Below are 26,736 nucleotides of genomic sequence, written 5' to 3'. Positions count from 1 at the left end.
GTATGACTCTTTTCAAGTCGAATGAATTCTTGATGATCAGAATCTCCTCGCACTAAAGTTAGTTTCGAACTGATTCATGATCTGATGGACGCGTTGGTCCAAGCTGGCCGGGTCGGATTATGTAAATATATTTTTAGGAGACTATTTCGTAATATGGCTTCATTTAAGAGGTGTGTATCCAGCTAGGGGATGTCGGAAAACGTACTCGGAAATCACCACCACAAGAGACGACATATATTAACAGTGGACGCGGAAGCGTGGGGACAGAGGGACAATGTCCCCATCATCTGCCCATATTATATAAACCCCTCCCTCTACTATCCTACAATGTCCGTGTCCCCACATGTCCCCACAGCTTCCGCGGCCGCTGCATATTAAGCTGGACGGACGACGATATTGTCAAAAGGAAGACCCCACTTATTTAATAATGTGCTTAAATAAGTATGTATGCTGTGCATGTGTACGTAAAGGCCTATGTAGTTGTTGGTATATAACTACGAATATCATCTCATCATTGGATTTCACTTCACAACTTTACTTTCAACCAAGCAACCCTTTCTTATTTGCTTTGCTTACACATAACACAAATAAAGAAGATTATTTACCTTTCCCCCCACTTCACCCAGCCTGTGAAGACTTTACATGACTTTATTGGCCTGACTAACCCTCAAGTGCACGCCGTTGGAGTGGAGGAGAGGCTGTCAGGAAACGGACGGACGGAATATCCAAATGTAAATGGAATCGTCTTCTTCTTCGGTGAGTGAGTGAGCATTAAAGTAAAACTAAACTACTTCTTCCTCCACTGACTGCACCCCTCCGATGCTTCATGCCTCTTCCTTTATGTGTCTTCCTTCCAACCAATATGCGCCGAGTCAATACTTTACCATTTCCAAAACGATGAGCAAACACGGAAGAAAGAGGAAGAAGAGGAAGTGTGTGTGTGGAGAGAGATGTTTCAAATTTTAGAGAAGTAAATCATTGTGCAGATTTTTTTTTCACCAAGTTCAGTGCCATATCTTAATATGCATTTTAATATAATGCAATTTTTTGCAACTTGCCATTTTCGACGTTACAATACGTAAATTCAAGAATACTTAAGTTTTTTTTGGATTACTTTACGTTTACTAATACGACTCAATTTCGCAGATTTTTCTGAGTCCGACAATCTATCTGTTCATCTTTTACGTAATACACATTTTTACAACTTTACTAATTTCGACGTTACAATTACACAAATTCGGAAGATTGCATACATTCATATCAAATATATGTTTGTGTATAGTACTTACGCGATGCAATTTCACCCTCTCCTCAGTTAGGACAATGGGTGGGTCCTGTGTATCTAGTCACTAGTGGAAAAAATCGGAAATTTCCACCAAGTAATGACGCGCCACAATAAGTGGAAAGCAAATACAATTCCGTTTCATTTCATTCCTCCCAAATCCAATTGGTACAATGTACAATGCACTGAAATTTCATTTCGTCCGCATTTTTCGTCTCTCTCTCTCCGTCCAATAAGTAAACACACCCAGCCAGCCAACAATAAAGCGAGGCGAGGGGTACAAAGAGGAATAAAAGAGAATAAAACTTTGTCGTCACCACCACCACCACGAAGAGAACGATTGCAATAAATAATGGTGAAAGTGAGTGACACAGCTACAGGGCTGGTCATCCTCGTTCTGAATGCGACGACTATGCAATATAATCATCACGAACGGAACAGCCAATTCCGACATTAAACACCCTCCACTTTCCCAACTCCGCCTTCATTTGGCACCCATGTCACCCACAAATTAAAATCAGAACTGTTTGATTTCCTGTCTATCTGCCAACCAAATAAGCCCGTCTGTCTCCTCTGACTGAGCCGGGTGTTTGGCTCGTCTCAAAATGAAGACGAAATTACTTACAACCATTCATTTTAGGTGGTTTGTTTTGCCGACTGTTGCTTTATTCTCGGCAGTGACCGCGGAAGGAGAGAGGGACAATGTCCCCACGATGTCCCACTCATATCTAAACCGCTCCCACCCCCATCCTACTATGTTAACGTCCCCAAAAGTCCCCACGGCCACTGCTTCTCCTCGGTCAGAAAATAGCAATATGTATGAGAGAGTTCAATTCAAATTAAACCAGTTGATTTGAACTTGTCATCCCTTTGTCATCGTCCCCACCACGAAGGAGACCGCACCACTCGGGGGTAAATATTAGCTCTCTCTCTCATGACGAGACGACACCCACCTCATCGTCGTCGGCAGACTTAGCGAAACCATTCTTCTTCAAACAGAGTGACAATATGCACTGTCTCTCTCTCCAGCAGATTGGGTGATAATGATAATGAATGCAATTTTAATTTGGTGGACTGGATGAAATGAAATGAAACCCTCCTTCAGTTTTCATTTATTAAGACAAAGCAGCAGCAGCAGCAGCAGTGGGTGGGTGGGTGGTTTTTGGTACCTAGATCGCTTTCCCACACCAAATTCTTCTTCTCCCATTTACACTTCTCTCTGACACGTAATTGTGCCTTATTAATTGGAAGATTTTCCCATTTCTTACTCTCTCACTTTTACGACTTGACACTTCCATACGAAAAAATAAACCATGCTAAATTTTAATTGCATTTCTTAACCCAAGTGCTTTGACCTGTGGCCTTGGCTAATTCTTGAAAAGATTGTGTGGTGTTACAAAAGATCATAAATCATGGCTTGCATGGGCTGAGTCACACAGTCAATGATGAAATTATGACTCGTTGTTGTTGTGAAGTAGGAAGAGGAAAAAAAGTCGATAATGTTTAAGTAGTCAGGTCCAGTCAGTCAGTTTCAGTGTGCACACACAATTCTCAATTCTCTTCTCTCACTCGTAGATATTTTATGGTTTATGGATTTCTTAAAAGTTTACGGCTCTTCATTCTCGAATCACGACATGGCCCGGCTTAAAAGTCGGATTACTTTGGCTAATATTTCATTCTCCACGGTCTAACACTTCTCCCTTTGACTTTTACTTAATCTCGGTTGCCTTCCTCATCTTACGGACGGACGGATTTTACTATTTTACTTGTGGTTTCTAAATACGTTGTGCAATGCAATGCAAGGCGAGTGTGCAATGGAAATTAATCTCAACTTGAAAAAAAAAACTTTTGTCAGAAGGGTGTTAGTGCATGATGTGCTGTCACAGTTGGTTAAGCCGAGAAAAATAATAGGTTCTCGTTACAAGGATGATTTTCATAAGAGTTTTTTTCAAGTCCCAAGATATATCTAAATTAACTGATTACTTATTAAATAATAAAATCGTTTTAAAATCGGGTTCACAATTGGTCAAAATTTGTAAAAAAAAATAATGGTCTTCACGAATCGTGCAATTCGGAACTTGATCTAAATTAGTAACTTTAATAATAATATCGTCTCAAATTTTACAATCGGGTTCAATATTAGTCAAAATTTATAAAAATTCACAAGATTTACACAACTAAATATTTACTTAATTATAAAGCTGGATCCGAATGAAGCAATATCTAAATTAACTTATTAAATCAACTTATTTTCTCAAATTTTGAAACTGCGTTCAAAATTTCTCAAATTTCACCAAAAAGCTCTGTCAGATCATAAACTTTATCCCTGTCTCATTTTATCCACCTATTAAACCCTTTCCATCCAGATTTTTGAATAGATTACGTCATGCATATGTCAATTGTCATTACGATTCATTGATTGTCCTTCTGTTGTCTCTCTATCCCCTCCTCCTCGTCCCGTTGTCCTGAATGCATTGTTGTGTGTACGAACACATTGTCATGTCGACAAAAACTTAACCCGACCTGGCTTTTACAAATCTTTGTTGTACATATTTCACTACTTTATTAGTTGTAAATACCCTTCTGCCCCGTTGCCCTCGTTCATACGGAAAGGGTTAAGGGTCAGATTACTTACTTTATAATATATTCTGAAATATCAACTTTGAAGGGATTAGTCGTCGTCAGTAAGTCAAATCTGACGGTTTTACGAATAGAAACGGATTCAATCTGAAGGGAAAAGTGGGTGCATATCACATCATTACATTACAAATATCCTCGCAACAACAATATCCGTATGAAAAAGGGATCAAGAACATCTGCTAAAATTCACAGAAGAGCAAAGGTTCATTCAATTCGGAGGGATTTGTGTGTCAAGTCGACTAGATATTTCCATTTGCTTGATTGAGATATTAGTCATCCATCCCTTCTCGTCCAGTCCACCAGTGAGGATCATCTCCTCCTCGCATGCACATACACATATTGTAACGAAGGTGAGTGAGCCACAGCCAGGTAAATGAATCCCCTGGTTCGTACTCTGGTTAATTTACTCACTTTCCTTGTACCAGTCAGGTAGACAAACTGGCTTAATGGAGAGATCTCATCTCATCTCATCGGTGACGTGATGAGGCATCAATCGAGATCTAGATCAATTTTGTAGAGTACAGACTTATGTGTTTACAGGACGACTACCAGCATCCATCCACCTCTTTGATGATGATGAGATGATCAAGGTGTGCTTCTTCTGCATACATTACTTACTCACACAAATCATTTATTCCTCTACCACGACGCTGCTGATTGGATCGGATGCGAAATTGAATCAATCATTATTTGCTGCACTGACGACTTTATTTATTTATTACGGCAGATTGATTCGCCGTGAATACAATTAATTTAGCGTGCACACGCTCCATTTACTTTGCTTTATTGAAATATCCTCCAAAGACGGAGAAACTTGTTCCTCTCGTTATCATCGTTATGCAATCAAATCAGGCGAAAGTACATAAACTTGCTGCTGCAGGAATCCGACCCATTTCAAGAAATTATTCTACACGATGCAGCAGGTAAATTAGTCTGACCCAAATTGGACGAAATGCAAGTCTGCCAACTTCACAGTCTAGTTTTGTTTCTTTGATGAAAGAAATTCCAAATTAAATTCGACACCGTTACAACTTTGAGTTAGTTAAGTAAAAGTGTTTCCTACACTGAAATGATGATGCGCACATCGTGAAAATAATTGAGTGAGCATGTTCACTGGCTGGATATATGTGGTGCGAGGAGAGTCTCCCGTTATTAGTGAGATAATGACCATCGAAGCATCGACTTTTCCCCACAGTCTCGTTCTTATCAAGATTTTACCACTCGCTTGGATATTATTCACTCCGGACACTAATTGGACCTCGGTTGACTGCTTTGAATCTGAACTGAATTCAAAAATAGATTGGAGACTGACTGACTGACTGACTAGGAGGAAAGTAAGGTACGCTTTACGTAAGAACGTCTTCCCAAATAAGAACAAAATCCTCACGGTGCATAATATGTATGCAGCACAATTTCTTAGATATGTACGTGTGTACCCATTAAGTGCCATAATCATCCATCCAGCCATCCATCCATCCACAAGGCGTGTACTTCTCTGCTCTCCAGTATTAAAACCGAGAACAAAAAGAACCTTGCTGAGCAGATTAATTAACCTGCCAAGTCAAGTCTCCGGCTGGACAGAGTATTTAATTTTAATACGATTCTACAAATGCACTCTCCACACAATCACACATACATTATTTTATTTTCTAAATAACGTAATGGAAAGTGCATTCCTTTCTGAGAGTAAAAAATAAAATACGAGTTTTTAAACTGTGGTTACATTCGTAATGCAATTGGCTTGATTTTGGTCGCCAGAATTTTCGGAATCTTTTAAATATTTAATTGCAGAAATTTCAATTTTTTCCTCAATGGCGTAATCACTTTACAAAAATCAGTAAATTTACACTATTTTCTAAATAATGTAATGGAAACTTTCTACTCCTTTCTGGGAGTAAAAATACGAATTTTTAAATTACGGTTAAATTCATAACGCAATTGTCTCGTTTTTTTAATCCATTGTATTTAATCTTTGAATCTTTTAAATATTTGTAAAAATCTCGATATTATCTCAACAACGTAATCACGTCACATTACAATTTTATAAAAAAAAATCAGTGGATTTACATTATTTTCTAAATAATACAGTGGGTACATTTTCTGGGAGTAAAAATGAAAGTTTTTTGAACTAAACACTATAAACTAAACCTGCCAGAAAAAATCGCAGACAAATCTTCGAATCTTTTCAATATTTAAAAACCTCTAAATTTTTTCTCAACGACGTAATTACATCACATTACAATTTTTCCTCCTCAAAAAAATCACTAGTGGATTTACATTATTATCTAATTCGAACCATTCAACAAACCAACTGTTCCATTCCATGCTTTTATTAATGAGGGGTCAAACGGTTAAAGTTAATTTTAAAATGCAAATTAAATTTTATGGATAATTCCAAAGCAATTTGTCTCCCTCACGTCCCACACGACGAGCTGTGGGAAGCCTTCGTTAGCCAATCAATCATATTTCAAGTCCGGTCTGACCAGAATTTATTTAGCCTGGAACTCAACCTCAGTGGTGTTAGGTTGGGAATAAAAATAGGTTATGCATCATACTGAACTCGGCGGTAAAATCGGTGGATATTCACGACTGGACTGGAGTTTGATTGAAAGGGAAAAAAGAGCCCCGTAAATAAAAAATGATTGATTTGATTAACTCGACTTGTGTTATGTATTCTTGTGAATATTGGTTTATTGAATTGAATTAGTAACGAAGCTCTCGCAAACTGTGAAACATTTCAAATTCAGAAAATGTTTGGTATCATTTCTATTTTGTTTTTTTCACGTTTTTTTTATTGTTAGTATTTTGACAGACTTTTCAATCAATTAAAATCATTTTAATATTCAAAACACGACCATTCACAAGATTTATTCTCTTCGATTACAACCTGTTAGTTGTGATAAGCACGTAATAATATTCAATAACGGAGCACCACCACACCAATCAACCTTCATTACAATTTGGACGTCAAACTTGCCATTACAAATGATGATCATTGTCCTCGAGGAGGAGAAGAATCCGACAAAGTCAGTCAAATCTTGGCTCGAGGCGAAATCATTGCGGTAAAAATTCATTGATGTTTCAGAATAGAAAGTTTTTTTTGGTACAAATCTATTCTAAAAATGTGACCAAATTCCATTTTGAGACATGAAAAAAACAGGGTTTGATATCACAAAATGTGACCTTATCGATGAAATTCATTGATGTTTTAGAATAGTATGTTTTTTGTACAAATCTTATAAAAATTGACTTTATCTTCAAAAATGTGACCAAATTCTATGTTAAAAAACAGGGTTTGATATCACGAAATGTGCTCTTATCGATGAACCCTTTGCATGACAAAACTGCACTGAATGAATTAGCGGAATTTGTATGCAGAAGGGACGCGTCTCCCATCCATTATCTGTAAGGACTAATAAGCCATCAGGATTCAGGAGACGGTCCGAACATCATTAGAACATTTATGAGCCGGAGGAGGAGGAGAAAGCACCGAATTTTGCATGCCTGCGATGCGATAGTATCCATGTCTTAATGTCAAATGAGAAAGACATCCGCCTCCGCGTCCGGTCCTCCAAACTTTCGAAGCGTTCAGATAACTCGGGTCGTCGTCGGGGTGTCATTTATCCCATTTTATTTTCGATTACATACACTGGAAATTTCGAGAAAACCCGAATTTTTTTGTAATGTGTAAACGCTCTCCTCCCAAGAAATAGACTTGTTTCTTTGATGTCTTTCCCAATTTGGAGGCGAAGAAATGCGTGTATTTCCTTAAGTAAATGTGCCCCCAATCGATTCCATTTTCCAGGCGGGATGAAAATGAGACGAACGGAATGAAATGGGACACTTAGCCAATTTGCATTTTAAGTCGAATTTCCAAAAGCACTCTTCTCCCATCCATTCATCCTCTGTGCGCTCACTTCCTGTAGTTAATGACACTAATCATACGTATCGTGCAAGGGGACGGGGACGACAGTGGCCGCGGAAGCCTGGGGACAGAGGGACAGTGTCCCCACAGTTGTTCGATGTCCTCATCATCCCCCCATGTTACGCAAACCCCTCCCTCCCCTATCCTACAATGTTAATGTCCCCAGATGTCCCCGCGGCCACTGGACGACGACTACTTTGTAAGTCACACCCATCGTTTGACACTCCGCTATTGGAGCATGGTCATGTGCATTCATTCCAATTATTCACCTGTAGGCCACGTTCTGATTCTGCCAATTTCGTCGACCAGAGAAATGGGGATATACTTATGCGAAATGTGTCACGCCACGTTTTCCAACTAACCAACGAAACCAGACCAGACCACGAACCGTATTTACCTTGGGCCTGGCCTGTTTGTGTAATAAAGACTCGCGAATTTCCGTATAAAACAAGGATCCACCACCGACAATATTTTAAATTACGTTGTCAGCTCTGATTTGAATGATGGAGTTGTAGCCGAAGGCGGGATAAAGTTCCGATAATAATGAGATCCAGATTTTCTACGGCTTGTGCAAATCCTTCGTGTCCCCAAGTTTCACATACGTTTTGAAACGTTTACGAAAATTGAAGGAAATACCATTTCCGAGAAATTTTGGTATTGTTAAACACCGTTACTAAATTGTAGACCTTTTTAATATGGACATATCTACTGTAGATGGACATTTGTTTCGGGATAAAATTGGATAAAATTGTAATCATTTTTAAAACTCAAATCCACATATTTTATAAAAGACCCAAATTTTTTACTGCTTAAGTCTCGTCTCCAAGTTTCACATTTTGGTTTTTGAAACCTTTAGGCAAAATTGTAAATTTCGTTTCAGAAACATTTTGGTATGGTTCAACACGGTTACTAAATTTTGCGACACTTTTAATATGTGTTATCTATAACAGATATTGTTTCGGTAGTTGACCTTAAAAAGTGAAAAATTTCTATTTTCCCAAAATTTGTAAAAACTCAAATGCACACAATTTCTAAAAATGTGTGCATTCTCTATCCAACCGTGTGCAGCTATTATTATTTCAGTTTTTAAACCTCTTTTTCCACACATTTATTCCCATGCGTAGCTAAATACAATGCATACAACATGTGTCTCCTCCTTAAATATGTGCTTATCTACTTTCTCTTCCTCCTCAATTTTCTACATATCTCTCTCTCTCTCCCGACTCAGCAACTTGTAAACTGCTCCAACTTATGCAAACAATGAAACAAAGAACGTTTTAAGTAAAAATTCTGGTTGTGCATGCATACGCACATCAAAAACTTTTAAGCCAACACAAAAAAAATTCAAACTTTTTACAACCGTTCTGTTCTGTTCTCTCCTTTTCTGTCTGTCTGAGAAAAAGCATGAAGAAAAAAATGCTGCTGTCCGTGTTTGTGTGCATTTCCTCATTTTACTTCTTACACAACCACCTCATGCACCCTTTAACGTCAGTTTAGTTTATGGTTTAGGATTGTGGAAATATTTATGAGAGGGTGCAATGCAACAAGACAAAATCGATACGAGGACGACGTGACTTTGCAATCCGACACTTTTAAAAAAAAGTTCTGTAAAGAAAAAAAGTGCATTTTTCACACTTGAAATCATACCCCAACAAAAGACTTACTTTCACCTTCACACTTTCTCTCTATCTCTCTCTTCCACCAGAAGAGAGATAATAAAACGCGCTTATTCATTCAATTCGAGATTCTGGGAGTAAAAGCTGCCTGCATTAAAAATACCAACAGAGAAGAAGAAAGTCAGGAGGATCTCGAATTTGTCTCTCCTTTGATAAAGTGGATGAGGAATATTAATGCGGAGAGAGTAAAAGTAAGTAAAAGTATCAGCGGAAAGAAAACGGAAATACATAAGCACTTCAAGTGAAGCAATATTTTAAAATTAGGGTTGAAATATAAGCTTCCAAGCTATGCATACGAAATGAGACGTTTCTCCGAGAAAGGAGGAGGAGAACCCTTGCCTTCTTCCGTTTTCTTAAGAAGACGACGCGCAGTCTTCATTTCAACCCGGGCACCAACGGGATGGATACACGTTTAAAGTGGTTTAAGTAAGTTGCTGAAAGGAAGCTGGAAAAGATCTGGCTTAATATTTTTTAAATCGACTTTTTCTTTTTTTTACTGAATGTATTTCAACGAGAGGATGAAACATGATGTCTGATTGCATATTAAAAATTGTGCAACTAAATAATTTCGAAGGCAAATTCGGCATTGATGAATTTTACATTATGCAGAGTAATTTATCAGAAGAGTTTATAGTTTAAGTGAAACGTGGCATATTCCGGATGTATTGAAAATATCATCAATCTCACCCAAAATTAGTGGCGTGATCAATGATGCAAGTTTCCTTATTTGCAAACGTTCTACTTCCAGCTAAACATATGTTACACGTGTCGATGCAGAAATAATTTACCATATTTAAATATCGTCCCGTTCAAAATTTACACACATTCATCAATCCACACAGACACGAAATAAATATGTACGAGCCAACAAATCTAAGCATTTTTTACAACACGTTATCCGCTTGACACAGCAAAAATACAATATTCATCTGCCTGCACGGAGAAAAGAAGAAGAACGAAATGAAAGTCATATTTTACTCAAGTCCAATCCAATCCCAACAAATTTCCAGATTCAGTTAAACCATGAATGAAATGAGATACGCGCGAGACAGTAACAAAAGAAACGCTGAGCTGTCAACTTTTTGCATGAAAGAGACAAACAAACAAAATCTTGTCCATATGTCATTTCCTCCGTCTGACAGCAAATGCAACAACAAAGTCACCATCACCAACACCACTTTCATCTCATTCCCTCGCTCCGAGTGTCACTTACGTTACAAACAACGGCAGACAGACGCGCATTTGTCATTAAGTTGGATAATCACAAGAATTTGAAGCGTCATCATTACATTTTTGCAGAAAAAATTCTCTTTATTGTAGGGCAAATCCCTGTTATGGTAAGACTTTGTCCGTCCGTCCGTCCGCAGCATAACGCGAGAACTTATCAAGATAAGTTTGTGGCATCATACATACGACCTCAGGGGGAGCCTCCTATCAACTTTTGGGGGGTAATCGGACCACCCCCACAGCGCTACCGGGTTTGGTCAAAAATTAAACTGAGCTTTAATTTTCATGTAGGTGTCATTTTAAAGTAAACTTTACTACGAAATCAACCCGACAATATTTTTGATCTCCGACTAACCAATGACCGTTAGGATAAGGTCAAATGTCTAAATGTCAAATTTTTTATAGTTCTGATCGTGGTTTCACCCGATTGTTACATTTCGTTTGTAACAGTTTATTTTTTCTATTATTAAACTGTCTCTGAAATCCGACCGGACATGAATGGCAGGGAAAATAGAGGTAAATCTCTCAGCGGATAGCTTTAGTACGGCTGCATACATAATAATAATCGTGTAATCACTACTCCTGAGTCCTGGCTGGCAAGAACAGGCCGCCTAAACTTTGCTGCTGCTTCTGCTGTTATGAATCTTGTTATGGGGAAAGTATGCAAGTGGCGTGAGTGAGTGAGTGAGTGACTTTCCATACTTTCTCTCCTCCCCAGAGGAGTCACTCACAAAACAACTCGTCATTTTCAGTTAAAGCTCAACAACAACATTACATCAGAGCACTAAAAGCTTCTCCTGGGTTACGAGGGATAAAGTAGATTTATGAAATTGCAAGAGTGAGCAGACTCAAACTCAAAGGATTACCAACCAACACGGACGGAGGACCGAAACTAACTTCTTCTCCAGTTTTACTTCTTTTACTGCGGAAGTAGTGCAAAAGTTGGGACACAGAAAGTGCATACTACACACTACACTCGGCCGCCTGAGGATGACGGATGTTCTCCTCAGAAATGGAGGTCTCCCAGCGTATCATCTCAGATTTTGAGCAAATTAGTGACAATCGATGGCAAATTTAATTAGTATGAAATTTGCAAAAGACATGATCTCCCAATGGGCACGTTTGGCAGAGATATTTGCATTCGAAGAGGAGAAAACGTGCGATCAATTTAGAAAGTGTAAAATTTGCCAGCTTTAGCCTGCAATTTCTCCTCTTCGGATGCAAATATCTCTGCCAAACGTTCCCATTGGGAGATCGTATAATTTGAAAATTTCAAATTATTTAAACTCAATTGCTACTATTTTGCCCAAAATCTGAGAGCATACGCTGGGACACCTCCCTTGTAAGTCACAAGTAACTTCCAGGTGACGGAGGGTTTGCTAGAGACAGTCATGCTCTGAAATTTTTATGCTTAAAATCATTACGTAACCACATTGTTTTACGGTATCAAATGAGCGAAACTATTTCAAGTTTGGCAGTATTACATCACACACAAATTCTGCCTGAAACTCAATCCAACTGCTTCCTCCAACTCAAGACTTTAGTAAGAATTTAATGCCTTGATGATGGTCCCATCAAGCGTGCCTAAATTATGAGACAAGTGCCAAAAGCTCATTTCATCCAAGCGTACACGTAAAATTCCACCAAGCAAAAGCATCCCGATTCTGAGCATTGTTTCGAGTGAACAAATTTCGTGAAATTTCCGACATTAAAATCAAATCTACTACATACGTTTCGACTGAATGAAATGAAATGAAATGAGCTGTTGAATGTTTTATATGCCCGCATTTCCAAACATTAAACAGTTCCAGGCTGGCTGACAGTTGGTGTCAGTCAGTCAGACTGGAAATGGAGCAACAACAAAAAACTGTGCCGCAAGATAAAGCCAGACAACTGCGACTTATCAATACCAATTTTACTCGTGATTTAATTCCAGATGATTTGACAGGTCTCCCTTTTTCAGCAAAACAACAACACTCTCCTCCAGTTGTCAGGAGTGTATGACACATTTCTCGTGAAATGAAGGGATGTCAGTGTGTAAATACATGTAGTGAGAAACTGTTAATTTCCTGATGCTCATCATCACATCACATCACCCGCACCAGCCACTTTCACTTTCACTCTAGAAAACTCCATGAAAGTTGCATGATACTTCCTGCGCCCACTTTCTCGCAGCCTGATAATCACCACACCACACCACCAGCACTTTCCCTTTCCAAGAGAGAGGAGAATTAGGATTCGAGCCCGGTACGGTTTGGATGGGATTTTATACTACAACTTTTTGTAAAGAGAGTGAAAGCAGAACTTGCTCCCTCGACTATTTGTATGCTTCCTGTTACTCCAGTAGTCAGACACAATCCTGGCTAATCAGGATGGCGAAAGAGAACAGGGAACAGAACAGAGATAAGCGCCGGAACAAAGATAAGCCCCCTTTCATTCGAGATAAGGAATGAATGTGTTTCACTACTTGTCTTGTGAGGATGATATGTTTGAGCTCCCATTGTTGTAGTTCTTGCATGCTTGTTACGTAATTTATGGGGTAAAGTGGGGCCAGTTTTCAGTGTTTCGTTTGCTACATATCTTGCAGTGTAAAGCAAGAAATGCAAGAAATGCGAGGTGCAAGAAACTGGGAGAAAGTGCAAGAAATATGCGCCATCTAGTCACGCGCCGTATGAAGTACAGCGTCGGGGCGTAGTTTCTGGCGCCTTGCATTTCTTGCAGGTCAAAATAACTGCAACAAATCACTTTATTCCTGTTATTTCTTGCAAGTGGTCCGAAACACTGTCAGTTTTACACGTAACAACTCTTCATCCCCGACGACAACCTCACATGATGATGAAGATGATTTCCTAAATTCTAATTTACCCACAATTTCCTCATCCATCACCACTGCATAATTTAAACCCGAGTGAAACTAATTATTCAACTATTACCCCATTTCAACAACTGCTGGTGTATTATTTAACCCTTGAATAAACACGTGAAAGTGGAGTAAAAACAAAAGTTTTTCTCCTTTTTGCTCCACAACTACCTGCTGCGAGGAGGAAGAATTCATGGCTCTCTGAACCAGCTCGGAGGCAGCAGGAGACGCCGAATAAATATAAACTTTTCCAGTTAATGGAATATCTGATTACGCAGAACGAACCGCGGTATCCGCGGAATCCAATCTATTTGTTAACTGCCCCATCTCATCGCATCCCGTTTCCATCATCATTAACTATCCGACCGACCGACCGACCCCACCTGCCTGCCCGGCCGGGTAAGTAAAGTGGTTAGGTCGTCCAGGATAGCACACACTGATAAAAGTGTGTTTGTGTATGGACGCTTATGCGCGGATGGTTTCCCGTCTGGTTGACAAGACAAAGGTAAATATTCATCAAAATTAGTTGAACCATGAGACTATCAGTGGAACCATAATTGAAATTTATGCTTCGCTTACTTTCACCAACCACCGGCGGAACAAAACCGCATCTCTCGCACGTAAGAACTAACAACCTTTCTTTAAAGCAACAAAACAACGGAGGAGAAATCTGCATGCTTGTTCAGACAGAGCGTAAAGTGAGTTGACCCACATCTAATAAACAGGTGGGAGGATCAAAAAGGAGGAAAAGTGTTGCTTTTAGATATCTATATATACAATTTTAACCTCGTGGGCGTATGTAAATATGTATGCGACACTTATATATTTAAATAAATGAAATGAACAAGCTTAAATTCGTGCTAGCATGCAAAAGCTTATTGCAAACTTATTTATGAGAGATGTATATAAATAATTAGAGATGAACCTATTTTTTTGCCACCATATTCAGACTTGCTAATTTCTGGTGCGCCGAACCACCACACCTAAGTTAAGTAAGTGAGCGCACCAGTTCGCCGAGCCAGAAACTAGCAAGTCTGCCCATATTTCACAAATTTCTCATAAATTTCCAAAAATCCCAAAGCACGCAAATCCTAATGCACATAATTTACAAGAATCTTCGTTCCACTCGATTCGCTCCATCAGCCAAATCAACATGCAACACAAAACGAGAGATTTCCTCTCTCAGAAGCAGCAGCAGCACCAGCAAAAAATCCTACCCAATCCACACCCATTCTTCCAAAGTGGTAGGTAATTTTAGAAGGAAAATGTATACACCAAAACTGGAATAATGGCCAATGGATACGCATAACTAAATAAGTTTTCAAACAATCCTTTCTTCACTGAACAACGTGCATGCATGAATTTGACATATGTACCTCATGACAAGCGTTGTTACGGTGTTTGCATACATTTCTTATCGACGCGCATAATGGTGCATGGGTGGATATGGGATCTTTCTTAAGAGTGAAACATTTGGAGCATTCTTGTTTTTTTTCGAGGAGGGAGAAGAAGAAGGCAGCCTAGCATAATGACCTGCTCCTCATCCACCCTTTTTGTAGGAGAATTCAAGATAAAAAGTGTTGAATAGCGTCACATTAAGGAGTGAGGAGATTGCGATATAGAGTCCTCCTCCTCCCAGGAAATAAAATGAATCATGAACACGTAGGAAATTTCGGTATCATCCACTTTTTGTTCCAAAAGCCAATCCAGGTTGCTGCTTCGCTTTGGATGGAATTGAACGGGAAAGAATGGAGATAAATAGACCATGTCTGTGCCTAATTGTGCGTCCCTATCGGTAAAACTGGTCTCGATTCCGTCCAATTCACCCCACTCTCTCTGCTCACCAAATCTGACTCATTTTTCTCCAAAATGATGCATTTTGTTTCTTCTTCACATCACAACAGCCAACTTTAAGTGGAGAAAAAACCAAGTGCTAGATACTACAAATGTGAGGAAATTGTTGATCAAGAGGATTGATTGACATCGTTTTTTCCTCCGTAATCTCCATCCAAAGTTGGTGGTGCAAGCAAATCCCAGCTTATTTTCACCTGTGAATCGCATTAAGATAGCAAGTTTCCCTGTGTGGCACACCAAAAGAACGTGAGAAAATCCCCGATTAACAAAGACATTTCAATTATTACTTCAAGTCGATGGTCGATAAGAATCGCAAAATTATTCAAAAACACATTGGTCTGCAGCAGGGGAGCCTATTCATTAATACATACGTAAAAAGACTCTCCTCTCCTCGGCCAAATTGCCTACCTTGGTTAAAAACTTGTGCAACTTTTTGAAACATCATCACCACTTTATTTTATAATGATGCCCTGCCTGCTTTGGTTTGTTTGGCCCTTTCGTTTTCTTCACAAGTCACACAAAGAAGATTCATGTTTTTACTTCGTGGTGGAGAGAGATGAATACGACGAGCACCTCAGAATTTACAAACATCATTCGATTGAATCGGATTGTAATCACATCGACGAGAGAAATACATTTATTGCTCGCCCAACTCACATTTTCTTCTGGCTTTTGAATAGGAGGGCGAGAGAGAGAATAAACTCAATAAGTTCAGAAATCAAATCAACGATCAACATCAAATCAACACTTTGAAAATGAAAATGGCTTTGTGCATCCCCTCCGTTTTCTTGAGGTGAAGAAGGTGTAAATGAATTTATTTCTTGTCTCGCTATCCAACTATCTATCTCGGACTCGGACGACTCGGAGATGTAAACTTCAGGTTGAATTAAATTCAAAAAGTACAACTCACTCTCTATTCATCCGTCCCAATTGGATGCGACGTACGTAAATACGACGTGGTGATGGTTCGTGGTGAGAAAGAGTGAGGAATGAAACGAGATGGAGAAACTGATAGGGAAGAAGAGACTTGATGAATTTTCAGCGGAGGGATGAATAATAAACCGTCTTAAACGAACATGAAAAAGTGGTGTTATACAGGAAAATGTAAAATGATACTATATGAAAATTATGCATTTTTGACCTTTGACCTTCTCCTTACGGTCATAGCTTCATCGGAGGTCAAAAATATTGAAATTTCCTTTAAAATGACACCATATATGAAAATTTAAATTAAATCTAATTTTGGGCCACACCCCTCTGTTGCGTTGGGGGTGACTCGATTTACCCCATTATCGAAATTGACCGAGAAATAAGACCTAGAAGCACAATGGCGAAAACGGCATTTGATTATGTTGAGGCGTTCTGAAAGTATCCTGCTTATGGACGGACAGACGGACGATCACATTAAGCGATGAACCCCACTTAATACATAAATAGAATCTAATACACAATTTATGCAACTGGCCCAAAATAAGACAACAGTCAAATTACTGGTCCATAACCAGATCGAATTTTCTTAAATATTTTAAGAATTTTTTGGAACCGGACGTGTATGCATGTATGTAGCGTCAAATTGTGCAATTCAGATTTACCCAAGCAGCGCAATAATAAGATTTATGTATTAGAAACTTACCGGAAAGATTGGTGTGAGAATCCGTCGCGGGTACAGCGAGACCGGAGACGACTGCTCCATGCCCCCACAAAAGTGTGAGATTGACCAACAAAAGGAGTCCAAATGAGGACTCAAATGAGAAGAACGTGACTCGCAACTTTCTCGAAAACCGCATCCTTTTTCCTGTAGAATGAAATAAAATCGGAATAAAAAATTAGTTCCATTACATACACACAAACTCGTCGTCATCATCATCATCTCTTCTTCATGTGGCAGAAGAACCTCAAAAATTGCTCATTTTTCGTGCCATGTGCGTCCCAATAAATCATTAAATGTACAGATGTGCAAGTAACCAAATATTTCAAATTTTCAGAAATATTGCCTTATTATTATCCCCTCCTAAAATTACTAGGCCGGTGAGAGAGTAACTTTTCATTAAATATTTGCACCACTGTTTATTTACATTGCAGTGATCACGATTTTAAAATTTCTATTCATCTTTTTTGTACGTGTTCACAGTCTGCACTCCACGAGAGAGAGGATTTTCCGTCTTATTACATATTATTATTACAATGAGGAGAAGGCTGAGAAAAAAACGAGAATACGATGATGATACCGTATTCCTGACTCGACAACAATATTACATAATATTACGATAAACACTGGATATTCGGCCAGTTTACGGGAGCAGACAGTCGTGTTTTTATTGAACCATTAGACTCGATTCAATGAATGTTGCTCTCTCTCTTCTTTGTTAGCGATATGAAAAAGATACGATATGCACAACACACCAGACAATGGACCTTTTTATGTTGGAAAATGAAAATGAGACGGATTTCATACGTACATAAGTAATACGTGATATTCAAATGGCTCCAGACTGCTCGCTGATAACATTCTGATCACAACACTTACTTTCAGCACCTCTTTTACATATCTTCATGTGTGTGAATTCAGCTACTGAAGACCAATGCTTTAGAAAACTGGTCCATTTTACGAGATAGTCCGATATGGCATTCATTCCTCAAGATTTGGTCACTTCCCTGAAAAAGTGGGAAAGTAAATTCAAATTTGGGAGATAATTCCCATTTCGTTAAGATTGTGGAGCTTCTGGAGGCCAGATTTTTGCCATAATTAATTTATTAAAGTGTTCCAGTACAATTTGACTACTTTGTTTCTGCAGCAGATGCTTCCTTAAGTCAGAAAAGGAGACGAAAATCTGGCCACATTTACATCAAACGGTGGTGGGTGACCCGAAGTAAGTAGTGGGCACTCAACCCCCGTCCAGTGATAAAGATAGTGGTCATTTTTATGTCGGAAGAGGAAATGTACGTCGTCTACGTACCAAAACAGCCAGGCGCTGTCTCCTTCAGGCGGAGAGAGAGGAACCATTTAAGCACAAAGTATAAGTGGACGCATGATTTCATCCGTTGTTAAAAAAGCAAAATGTAACGTCCTTCCGTCTAAAAAGTATGTAGTGATGCAATGCAATGTTGTTCATAACAATTGTTCATCTGTGGAAAAGTGTCTCTTTCCATAAAAAGGCTACAGTTTGAGAGAACAATAAACCATCACATTACGCATGAAACATGCAACTTATGGACCTACGTTACGTTACTTCTTCCTTCCGGGATGGCATCTTCTCGACTAAACGTTACATAAAAAATGTGTCTTTTAGGTCCAATCATGAATATCGTGATTTTAGAGTTTCGTTTCTTGCGGGTTTGCTACATTACTTGCACTGCAAGGTAAGAAACTGCAAGAAACATGCGTCATCTAACCACGTGTCGTTTGCGGGAAGTAGTTTCTTGTGCCTTGCATTCTTGCAGGTCAAAATAGCTGCAAGAAACCACTTTCTTGCCTTTATTTCTTGCAATTGGTTACTTCCACCCGAAACACTGCGTAATTTATTAATTCATGATATACAACTTTTTTTTAATTTTCGAGACTAAATCATGGCCCAAAAAATCGGTGCGTGTGTTTGTCCCATTTTCTTGTGAGGACCCTTCTTCTTACATAAAAATAAAAAAAACAGGAGTTGACCAAGTTATGAAAGAAATGTTCCCACTTTTCCATCCCATCTCATCCCATAAGCCATGATTTTAATGGAGAAAGCGCAAAAAGAACTTTCCCTCAATCTCCAAACTGTCCACTCCACTCCGAGCCTCGACTCCTTTAATGGGATGCATATCAGACGAGGCGAGGCTAATATTTATCTATACCGGACTATACCCCAGCCTATTTCTTTATTTTATGCCCGGTTATTGACAATTTTCAGAAATTCAACGACTCACTCCAGAATAATTATAGCCTCCGGACTCACTTTGTTTCTTTCGAAATTTTGAAAATATCAGCAAATTTTTTCCCATAAAATGATGCAGTTTAGGAAAGTAGCCCCCTCCAGGTCGTGGGGTTGACAATGCGTGAAACGGCAGAAGGAAGGAAGCCGACGGAAATTTATGAACATGTTAATGCTCTTCTTTAGCCATTTCCTATGGGGGTCATACTCGCCCTCAACCACTTTGCAGTCTTGGCTGGTACGTAGAGAGACCACATGTAGTAAGTACCCTACGTAGTCACGCTTCATTATTCGGAGAGGAGTTTCACATACCACGTGACAAAACGTTGCAGATTTCGTAAATTCATAAGTTCCCGCGTCTCTAGACATTTTCGAATCACGAATATTGTCAACTTATTCTTCTAAACCCCGCAAGAAAAGAAGGAGTCACGAAATCTGCATGAAGACGGCTTTCTGGGAGAAAGTAGCTCACTAAACCGCAGCACATAGTTACGCGCAGTCAACTTTGTCCCAAATTGTGCGAATAAATAAGCGAAACATTCTCTTCCTCCGACGGGAACATAACCATTTCCACAAATGTTTTGGATTCTTCAGACAGAATACTTAATAAATTCCTGGCCGACTTTTTGCAAAACAATGCACTTTTAAAACATTACCACTAGTTACATGTGTAAGGTCGGCATTGGATGGGGGAAAATTAGTGCAAAAGTTGGCAAAATATTTTCAGGATTTGCAAAATAGAGAAAGTACCATTTTGCTCGTCTCCACATTATTCACCTCCTCGATGGGATACTTGGACCCATCGCAAATGGCCAATCCATGAACAAAGTACGCCAAAGAGCATTATTAAGGGGAGAAAAGCTCTTTATAAGATTGTCATGTCTGTCTGTCCGTCCGTCTGTCCTTTGGCCCGATAATACGTAAATGCAAACTTGAAACGTATATAAACTCCTAACCTCAAGACGAAGGGCGAGTTCAATTTCACACTCGTCACGGTCACAAAGGTCAAAAATGGTCAAATAACGTTATGTATGTCAATTTAATAAGAACTTTAACCACGAATTCAATGGTAACCTCCATTTTGACCTCAAAGGTCACGAAAACTGAACGAATCCTTCAATCAACCGGACAATACGCCACGCATATTTGTAACGCTTGGATATTTCCTGCTTTCACCCCCTTGTTACACACGTTGTCCCGCTTTATTATCTCTCTACTCCGACAAACTCGCCATGTTATCGGAGCATTTATCCCACCCAGAGAGAGACCATTGGAATGTCTCTCCCTCTTGGTCATTTCTTTGAACAAGAGAGTGAGTTGCACTTTCTCTGCAAGAACAAAAGTCCCCACTTTCTCGTCGTTACGTCCGCTGGGATAAGATTCCCTGTAATTTAAGAATTTGGGTAAAGTACGAGCGAAAAGGTGGTCGTCGTACGAGGGGAGATGAACTTGGAAATCTTTCCCATTATCAGCGAGTGAGATTGGACAAAGTAAAGTTGTTCCGGAGTAAGTCCACCGATGCCATTACCACCACGACTACTTTATTCAGTCACAATGGAAACAACGACTCTCCTGGATTCCTTCAGTGCGGGGGAGAAGTGTCAGATTGTGGTGGCCTATTAGGCATTTAATAAGATGTATGGGCCCCACAGATTCCCACAGAATTATCAATTACTACAGATACACTTTCCCCATCGTGGCCAGTGTTTCGTTTACTACATTTCTTGCTCTGTAAAAAAAGAAATTCAAGGTGCAAGAAATTGCGAAAAAATACAAGAAATATTCGCCATGTAGCCAAGCGCTAGCGGACGTAGTTTCTTACGCCTTGCATTTCTTTCAGGTCAAAATGGCTGCAAGATATCACTTTCTTCCCGTTATTTCTTGAAACTGGTTACTTTACTTCCACCCGAAACACTGATTGCGTAAATCCGAATCCGCATCCCTCCCCAAATAGGAAAACGTTTAAACGTCTTGCCGAAATCTGAGACGAGTCCAGTCCAATCCAAATTCCACACTTTTGTTCAAACAATTGGAAAAGCATTGAACTCAAAATCGCACAAAAAAGCCGACCTCATAAAACAAAATTATCCTATCAAATTACAATTCGAGTAACAAATCAAATTAAAAGTTAAACATGTCAATTCATTCGAAAAGAAAAACTGGATCTTTCACTTTGCATGGGCCGAATAAATCATTAATTTAGCAATTAGGCGGTTATTGGTTCTTCTTCTTCTTGACCGCTTTTTTATACGCATGCACATTTATCACGTATGAATATAATGTAATTGTTGATTCATTTCATTCCGGAATGAAAAGTGCTAATGATGTTTTGCAATTTTTATGACTTCTTCATTACTGATATTCATTCCTCGACGGTCGAATTCAAAATCCAGTCTGAATTATATTGATTAAAAAATCTATGTCTTTTAACTTGCAGGTACACTATTTCATTATTGCCAACCAGGTGAGTCGTATACCTGCTTATTCCATAGTTCGTTACCTTTTCTTCGCTTCGTGCAAGTAATCAGTTTCCTGTCAATTACTTCATAAAACAACAAATGAACTGGATTTGCTACATGCTTCGGGTTATGTGGAACAAGAATGATCTCTGACTCTGGCTGGACATGTGAAACAACACGAACGAGACCAACCAACCAACCAACTCTTAACTAAACCAAATTACTGAACTTCAAAGGGTGAGGATTTATGGAGGAAAATTACAATAATTGTGCCGACTTTACTGACACGTTGTAACAAATGATGGCAGAGCAATAACAATCCCACTCTGCATACTTTTCTGAAAGAGAGCTTTCCATACAGTGCACCAGATTATTAACTCAATCTCAGTGGCAGGTCACAATTTGGCAGTTGCATTCTAATTGTGGCTCATTTTCTAAAAGGATTTTGCGACGAGGTTCGTTCGCCATTCAAATTTCAGCCATTATCAAATTATATAAATTCTCGTAATTTTACTTGATCCATTTAATCGATATGTGTATAAAATCAAACGCCATCCATACGGCGGGAGGAGGGCAGGGCATGTTTCGCGTTACGTACATATTACCTAAACCCAGCTCACATTTCAATATTCTGTACGAAGCGATCTTATCTTCCGACCGTAATAATAATTTATGTCCTCAAGCCCAACCTCCAAGTTCGATCTGTGTGTTCTAAGAATTCTTTATCAGTGTTGTAATCTCGTTTAAAACATACAATGAGACGGATGAAGATGCTGTTTTCTTTCTTATGCAACTGCACCATTAAGATTACTCTTGTTTTTTTTGCACTAGATTTAAATACGCCATGTAATCCAGACCTCAATTACAATTTGACCATTGTGTTGCTCACTTTTAATTTATTTTTGTCTGTCAACAAGAGAAAATGAAGAGGAGAGAGCGATCTTCCTTGAGAGATGGATGGGGTGCATGCGTGTAGCGAAAAAAAAACGGCTGAACATATTACTGGAAGAAGAAGCATACTGGAAGAAGAAGCATGCTTCTTCTTCCAGTTAGTTTAAAATATGTGTAAGTGCTCTCAAAAAATAGGGGCAGTCAATACAAATGTTTGTTAGTTATGTTAATGCACTTCTCGACTCACTCACTCACATAGATCAACAATGCGTCGATGCTAAATTCCAATTTAAAATTTAAAACAGCCTCGGGACACTTTTTCATTCTTTTATTTAGTACAAGAGAGAAATTCCTGGCTGCATGTAATACCGTGCTATTTCACAACTCGGTTTATTATACAATGCTTAATTCGATCATGCCACCAACCACGAGTGGAAGTAGCATCATCGAAATCCAGGGGCCGCGGAAGTCATGGGGACATGTGGGGACACTAACATTGTAGGATATGGGGAGGGAGGGGTTTAACAGTATGGGGGGATGATGGGGACATCGAATAACCGTGGGGACATTGTCCCTCCGTCCCCACCCACGCTTCCGCGGCCATTGTGACGAAATCCTCTCAAGTCTCCAGTCGTTCCTCCTGGTCTCGTCGTCGTCGTCGTCATCGTCTTCTTCATTGTACGAGTATCCTTCTCCGCATTATTAAAGATCATTACAAGCTCATGAATTGGAATTTTCCCCTTCGTGCCGTCGGATGGATGATAACAGTGGAGATGAACCCACGACTTTTAGTTACAAACAATTGAATCAAGAATTTCTATACGTACGATTTTATAAGGATTTCTTCTTCTCCTGGTGCGGTACGGAGAAGAAGAATTCTTTAAAAGAATATGGCATCATTTGTACCACTGTAATTTACCAAATTCATTTTAATTTGCACCACTCTGTCATGAAATCTTTGCCAGCAAACACAAACACGCGATATAAAACAGCTTCCATGCACAAGAACAACAAATTGCTCCCTGGATATAAATCAATGTCCAAAAAATCATCTATGAAATTGAACAAGAAGAGCGTGAAGTAAAAGAAATTGTGTAAAAAAACACGATTGGAAAAATATGATAATGTCGTAACTCAACAAAACTTTAATTTATTTTTACAAATAGAAAATCCCTCTTCTTACGTAGTTTACATAATTTGGAAATTTGTCAGACCCACAAAATTAATTGGTATTCCTTCACCATCGACAAATCATTAAGATTTTACTTACAACACAAAGGAAAGAAAAATTGATCTCTCAACCAAAACTTTGGTATTTTTTAGGAGATGCATTATCGCATCACGACAGCTTATTATAAGTATGTACATACGCGTATTTATGTAAATATGTAGGTAAGCTTTATCCAAATTCGGCAGGTATACCAAACTACCACAATTACCACTTATGTACCGTCATCATCATCTTCCTCTTTCCCAAATATGTTATGATAACTTTATTATTTGAAGAAGCAGCCAAACCCATTTGCATCCCAAGGTATCGGATAATCACGTTGGTAATACTTCTTATCTGGAAAAAACCATCTGCTCCTATTAAATAAATACCTTCCAAGACCACGACCATGGTTTGGGTTTTTAAGCTAGCCACTTTTTTTTACATGTAAACCTGATGTTGGGCAGGTGCTCCTTTTAAAAATCACACCATACAAACCCCTCCACCTTTAGGCGTTCAATTGACTCCTCAACTCACTCATCGGTTCCATACTCTTCTTCTTAAAACCCAATTCATTTCATTTTTTACCATAAAAAATAAGACGTCGAGCGAGATGATCATTTAACTAAAATACGAGAACGCATACGTTTTTTTCCCGTAGATTGAGTTGGAAAATTTCCTCCATGAATTCTGTGACCAATTATCTCACCTTTTCCCACCAGGTACATATAAAATGTGCTTACTTGCACAAAAATCCGATCAATTCTTGCACCCTCCTCGGATTGAATTCTCATTTGCCTCAGTTGAACTTACCTCATAAATGCATTAGCTGACTTATTATTGCAGGGTAATAAATATTATTACAAGGCTTGTAAAACCACCCGAACAAAGGGTTCTTGGGAGAAAAAGAAGCCCGAAAGCTTACAGAATTGCCTTCCACCTTATTTTATTTTATGGCTTGAACGGATTACCATTACCACGACACCACACCAAACCACCACACCGACCAAAAGCCACCACCAACCAACATGACCAACATTAATGCAATCTATTACGATACCTTTCAACTTTTAAGTTCATGTTTTCAAAGGAGTCGATGTAATGGAGAGACGCTGCTCTTTTAATAATAAAGCTTCATCAAAGAAAGTTGGAGTAATAAATGATTCATGTCGAGAGTCCAAAGCTTGTGATTATTAGAACATTTCATGCGTGTTCTACACACGAAAGGATCCGGTCAGAGGGGCATACGGACATAAATACATGTGTATATATCACGTAATGGATGCAAGCTAACGACGGAGGTCTCACAGCGTATGTTCTCAGATTTTGAGCAAACTAGTGGCAATCGATGGCAAACTTAATTAATGTGGAATTTGTAAATGACACGATCTCCCAATGGGCACGTTTGGCAGAGATATTTGCATCCGAAGAAGAGAAAACGCGTCCTAAAGTTGGCAAATTTTACCCTTTTCAAATTTACTGCGCATTTTCTCCTCTTGGGATGCAAATATCTGCACCAAAACTGAGCATTAATCTTGTCTTATGCAAATTTCATATTAGCGAAATTTGTGATCGACTGCCATTAATTTGGGCAAAATCGGAGAGCATACATTGGGAGACCTCCATTGTAAGGTGGACTGCACTCGGAAATATGCGCATAAAAGGTGCCAAGGAAAAATTCGTACCAAAATCTCGCCCCAGTAATTTTTAGCCGTCTTAAAAATTTCAGAAATAAAAGAAGAACGACAGTTCTTGTTTTTAACGAGAATGGCGGAAATTAAGAAATATTTCTCCACTTCCACCCTCGTCGTGGAAATGAACCCGTCATAAACTTTTGCAAATTACAGTGTACAACTTTTCTTTGGGAAAATTAGCCATTTATCATCATCATCTCCCTCTTAATACGAGTCGACTGGATATTGTTGTTTAGTTGTTGTGTATGTACATACATATGTATCATCATCCCTCTTGTCTCACCCGACCGAATTTACCATAGCCTCGCCATGAATCACCCGTTTCACATTAAAGTCAAAAGCTGTAAAAATAATTGTACACGACGTGAATGCTGACTTACTTTTCTGGTTCCTACACACACACACGAATCGACTCCAGAAGAAGAAGAGAATCGTAAAATTTTCTCCCTCAAATCTGGAAGTAAGGAGTGAAGTGAGTTAATTGCGGAATTGTGGACAGGATCGTGTAAAATTGAGCAGCAGCGGAAAACACCACGCCGCGCCATGCACAGCCATGAACGGCTCGCTATTTCAAACTTAATCTCAAATTCTGTTCTTTTGGTTTGGCACGAGAGTCGCTTTATTTATGGGACAGCGACTACAACATAAAATAGGTAAAACCGTAAACGGGAAATTTGGCAGAGTGGTGTGGTACATATTACAAGCGTTCGTTCTCAAGATTGTTCAATTATAAGTGTTCATAAATTCAGGGCAATGCTTTCCACTCCGAGGTCTCTCATACGACTTTGGTGGCGTTGTTATACATACGGAACGGACGCCAATAAAATGAACCAAAGTCGCGAAACGTATGGGCACGATTTTCCAGCCCGGTTGGACACTCGGGACGCTGTGGAAGTGAACATTTCAAACAAAACATGAGCCCGAAGAACAAATTAGAATGGACGAGGTTATTATTATTCCGTCGTCCTGCACAGTTTACACAATTACCTGCCTGGTATGGCTTTGTGCATGTCTGTTCTCCTCACCTGAGGGGACATCCTCCCCCACCGCGGATCGAAACATTCAACAAAGTGGTGGAGAGAGAGAGAGTGAAATCGTTCATACCGC

General features: G+C 39.1%; 1 protein-coding gene across 1 annotated transcript in view; it reads right to left on the bottom strand.

Moving 5' to 3' along the window:
- Positions 1–26,736, bottom strand: part of LOC110860504 — a 114,355-nt gene that overhangs the window by 52,803 nt on the left and 34,816 nt on the right. The window contains exon 3 of the mRNA XM_022109559.2: positions 17,098–17,259. Coding sequence (XP_021965251.2) covers positions 17,098–17,251 — 154 coding nt within the window. The 5' untranslated portion in view covers positions 17,252–17,259. The remainder of the gene's footprint in view (positions 1–17,097; positions 17,260–26,736) is intronic.

The sequence above is a fragment of the Folsomia candida genome, unplaced genomic scaffold (genome assembly GCF_002217175.1).
Source record: "Folsomia candida strain VU population unplaced genomic scaffold, ASM221717v1 Fcan01_Sc033, whole genome shotgun sequence".
NCBI classification, from domain to species: domain Eukaryota; kingdom Metazoa; phylum Arthropoda; class Collembola; order Entomobryomorpha; family Isotomidae; genus Folsomia; species Folsomia candida.
This window is presented reverse-complemented; position numbering and strand designations above follow the sequence as displayed.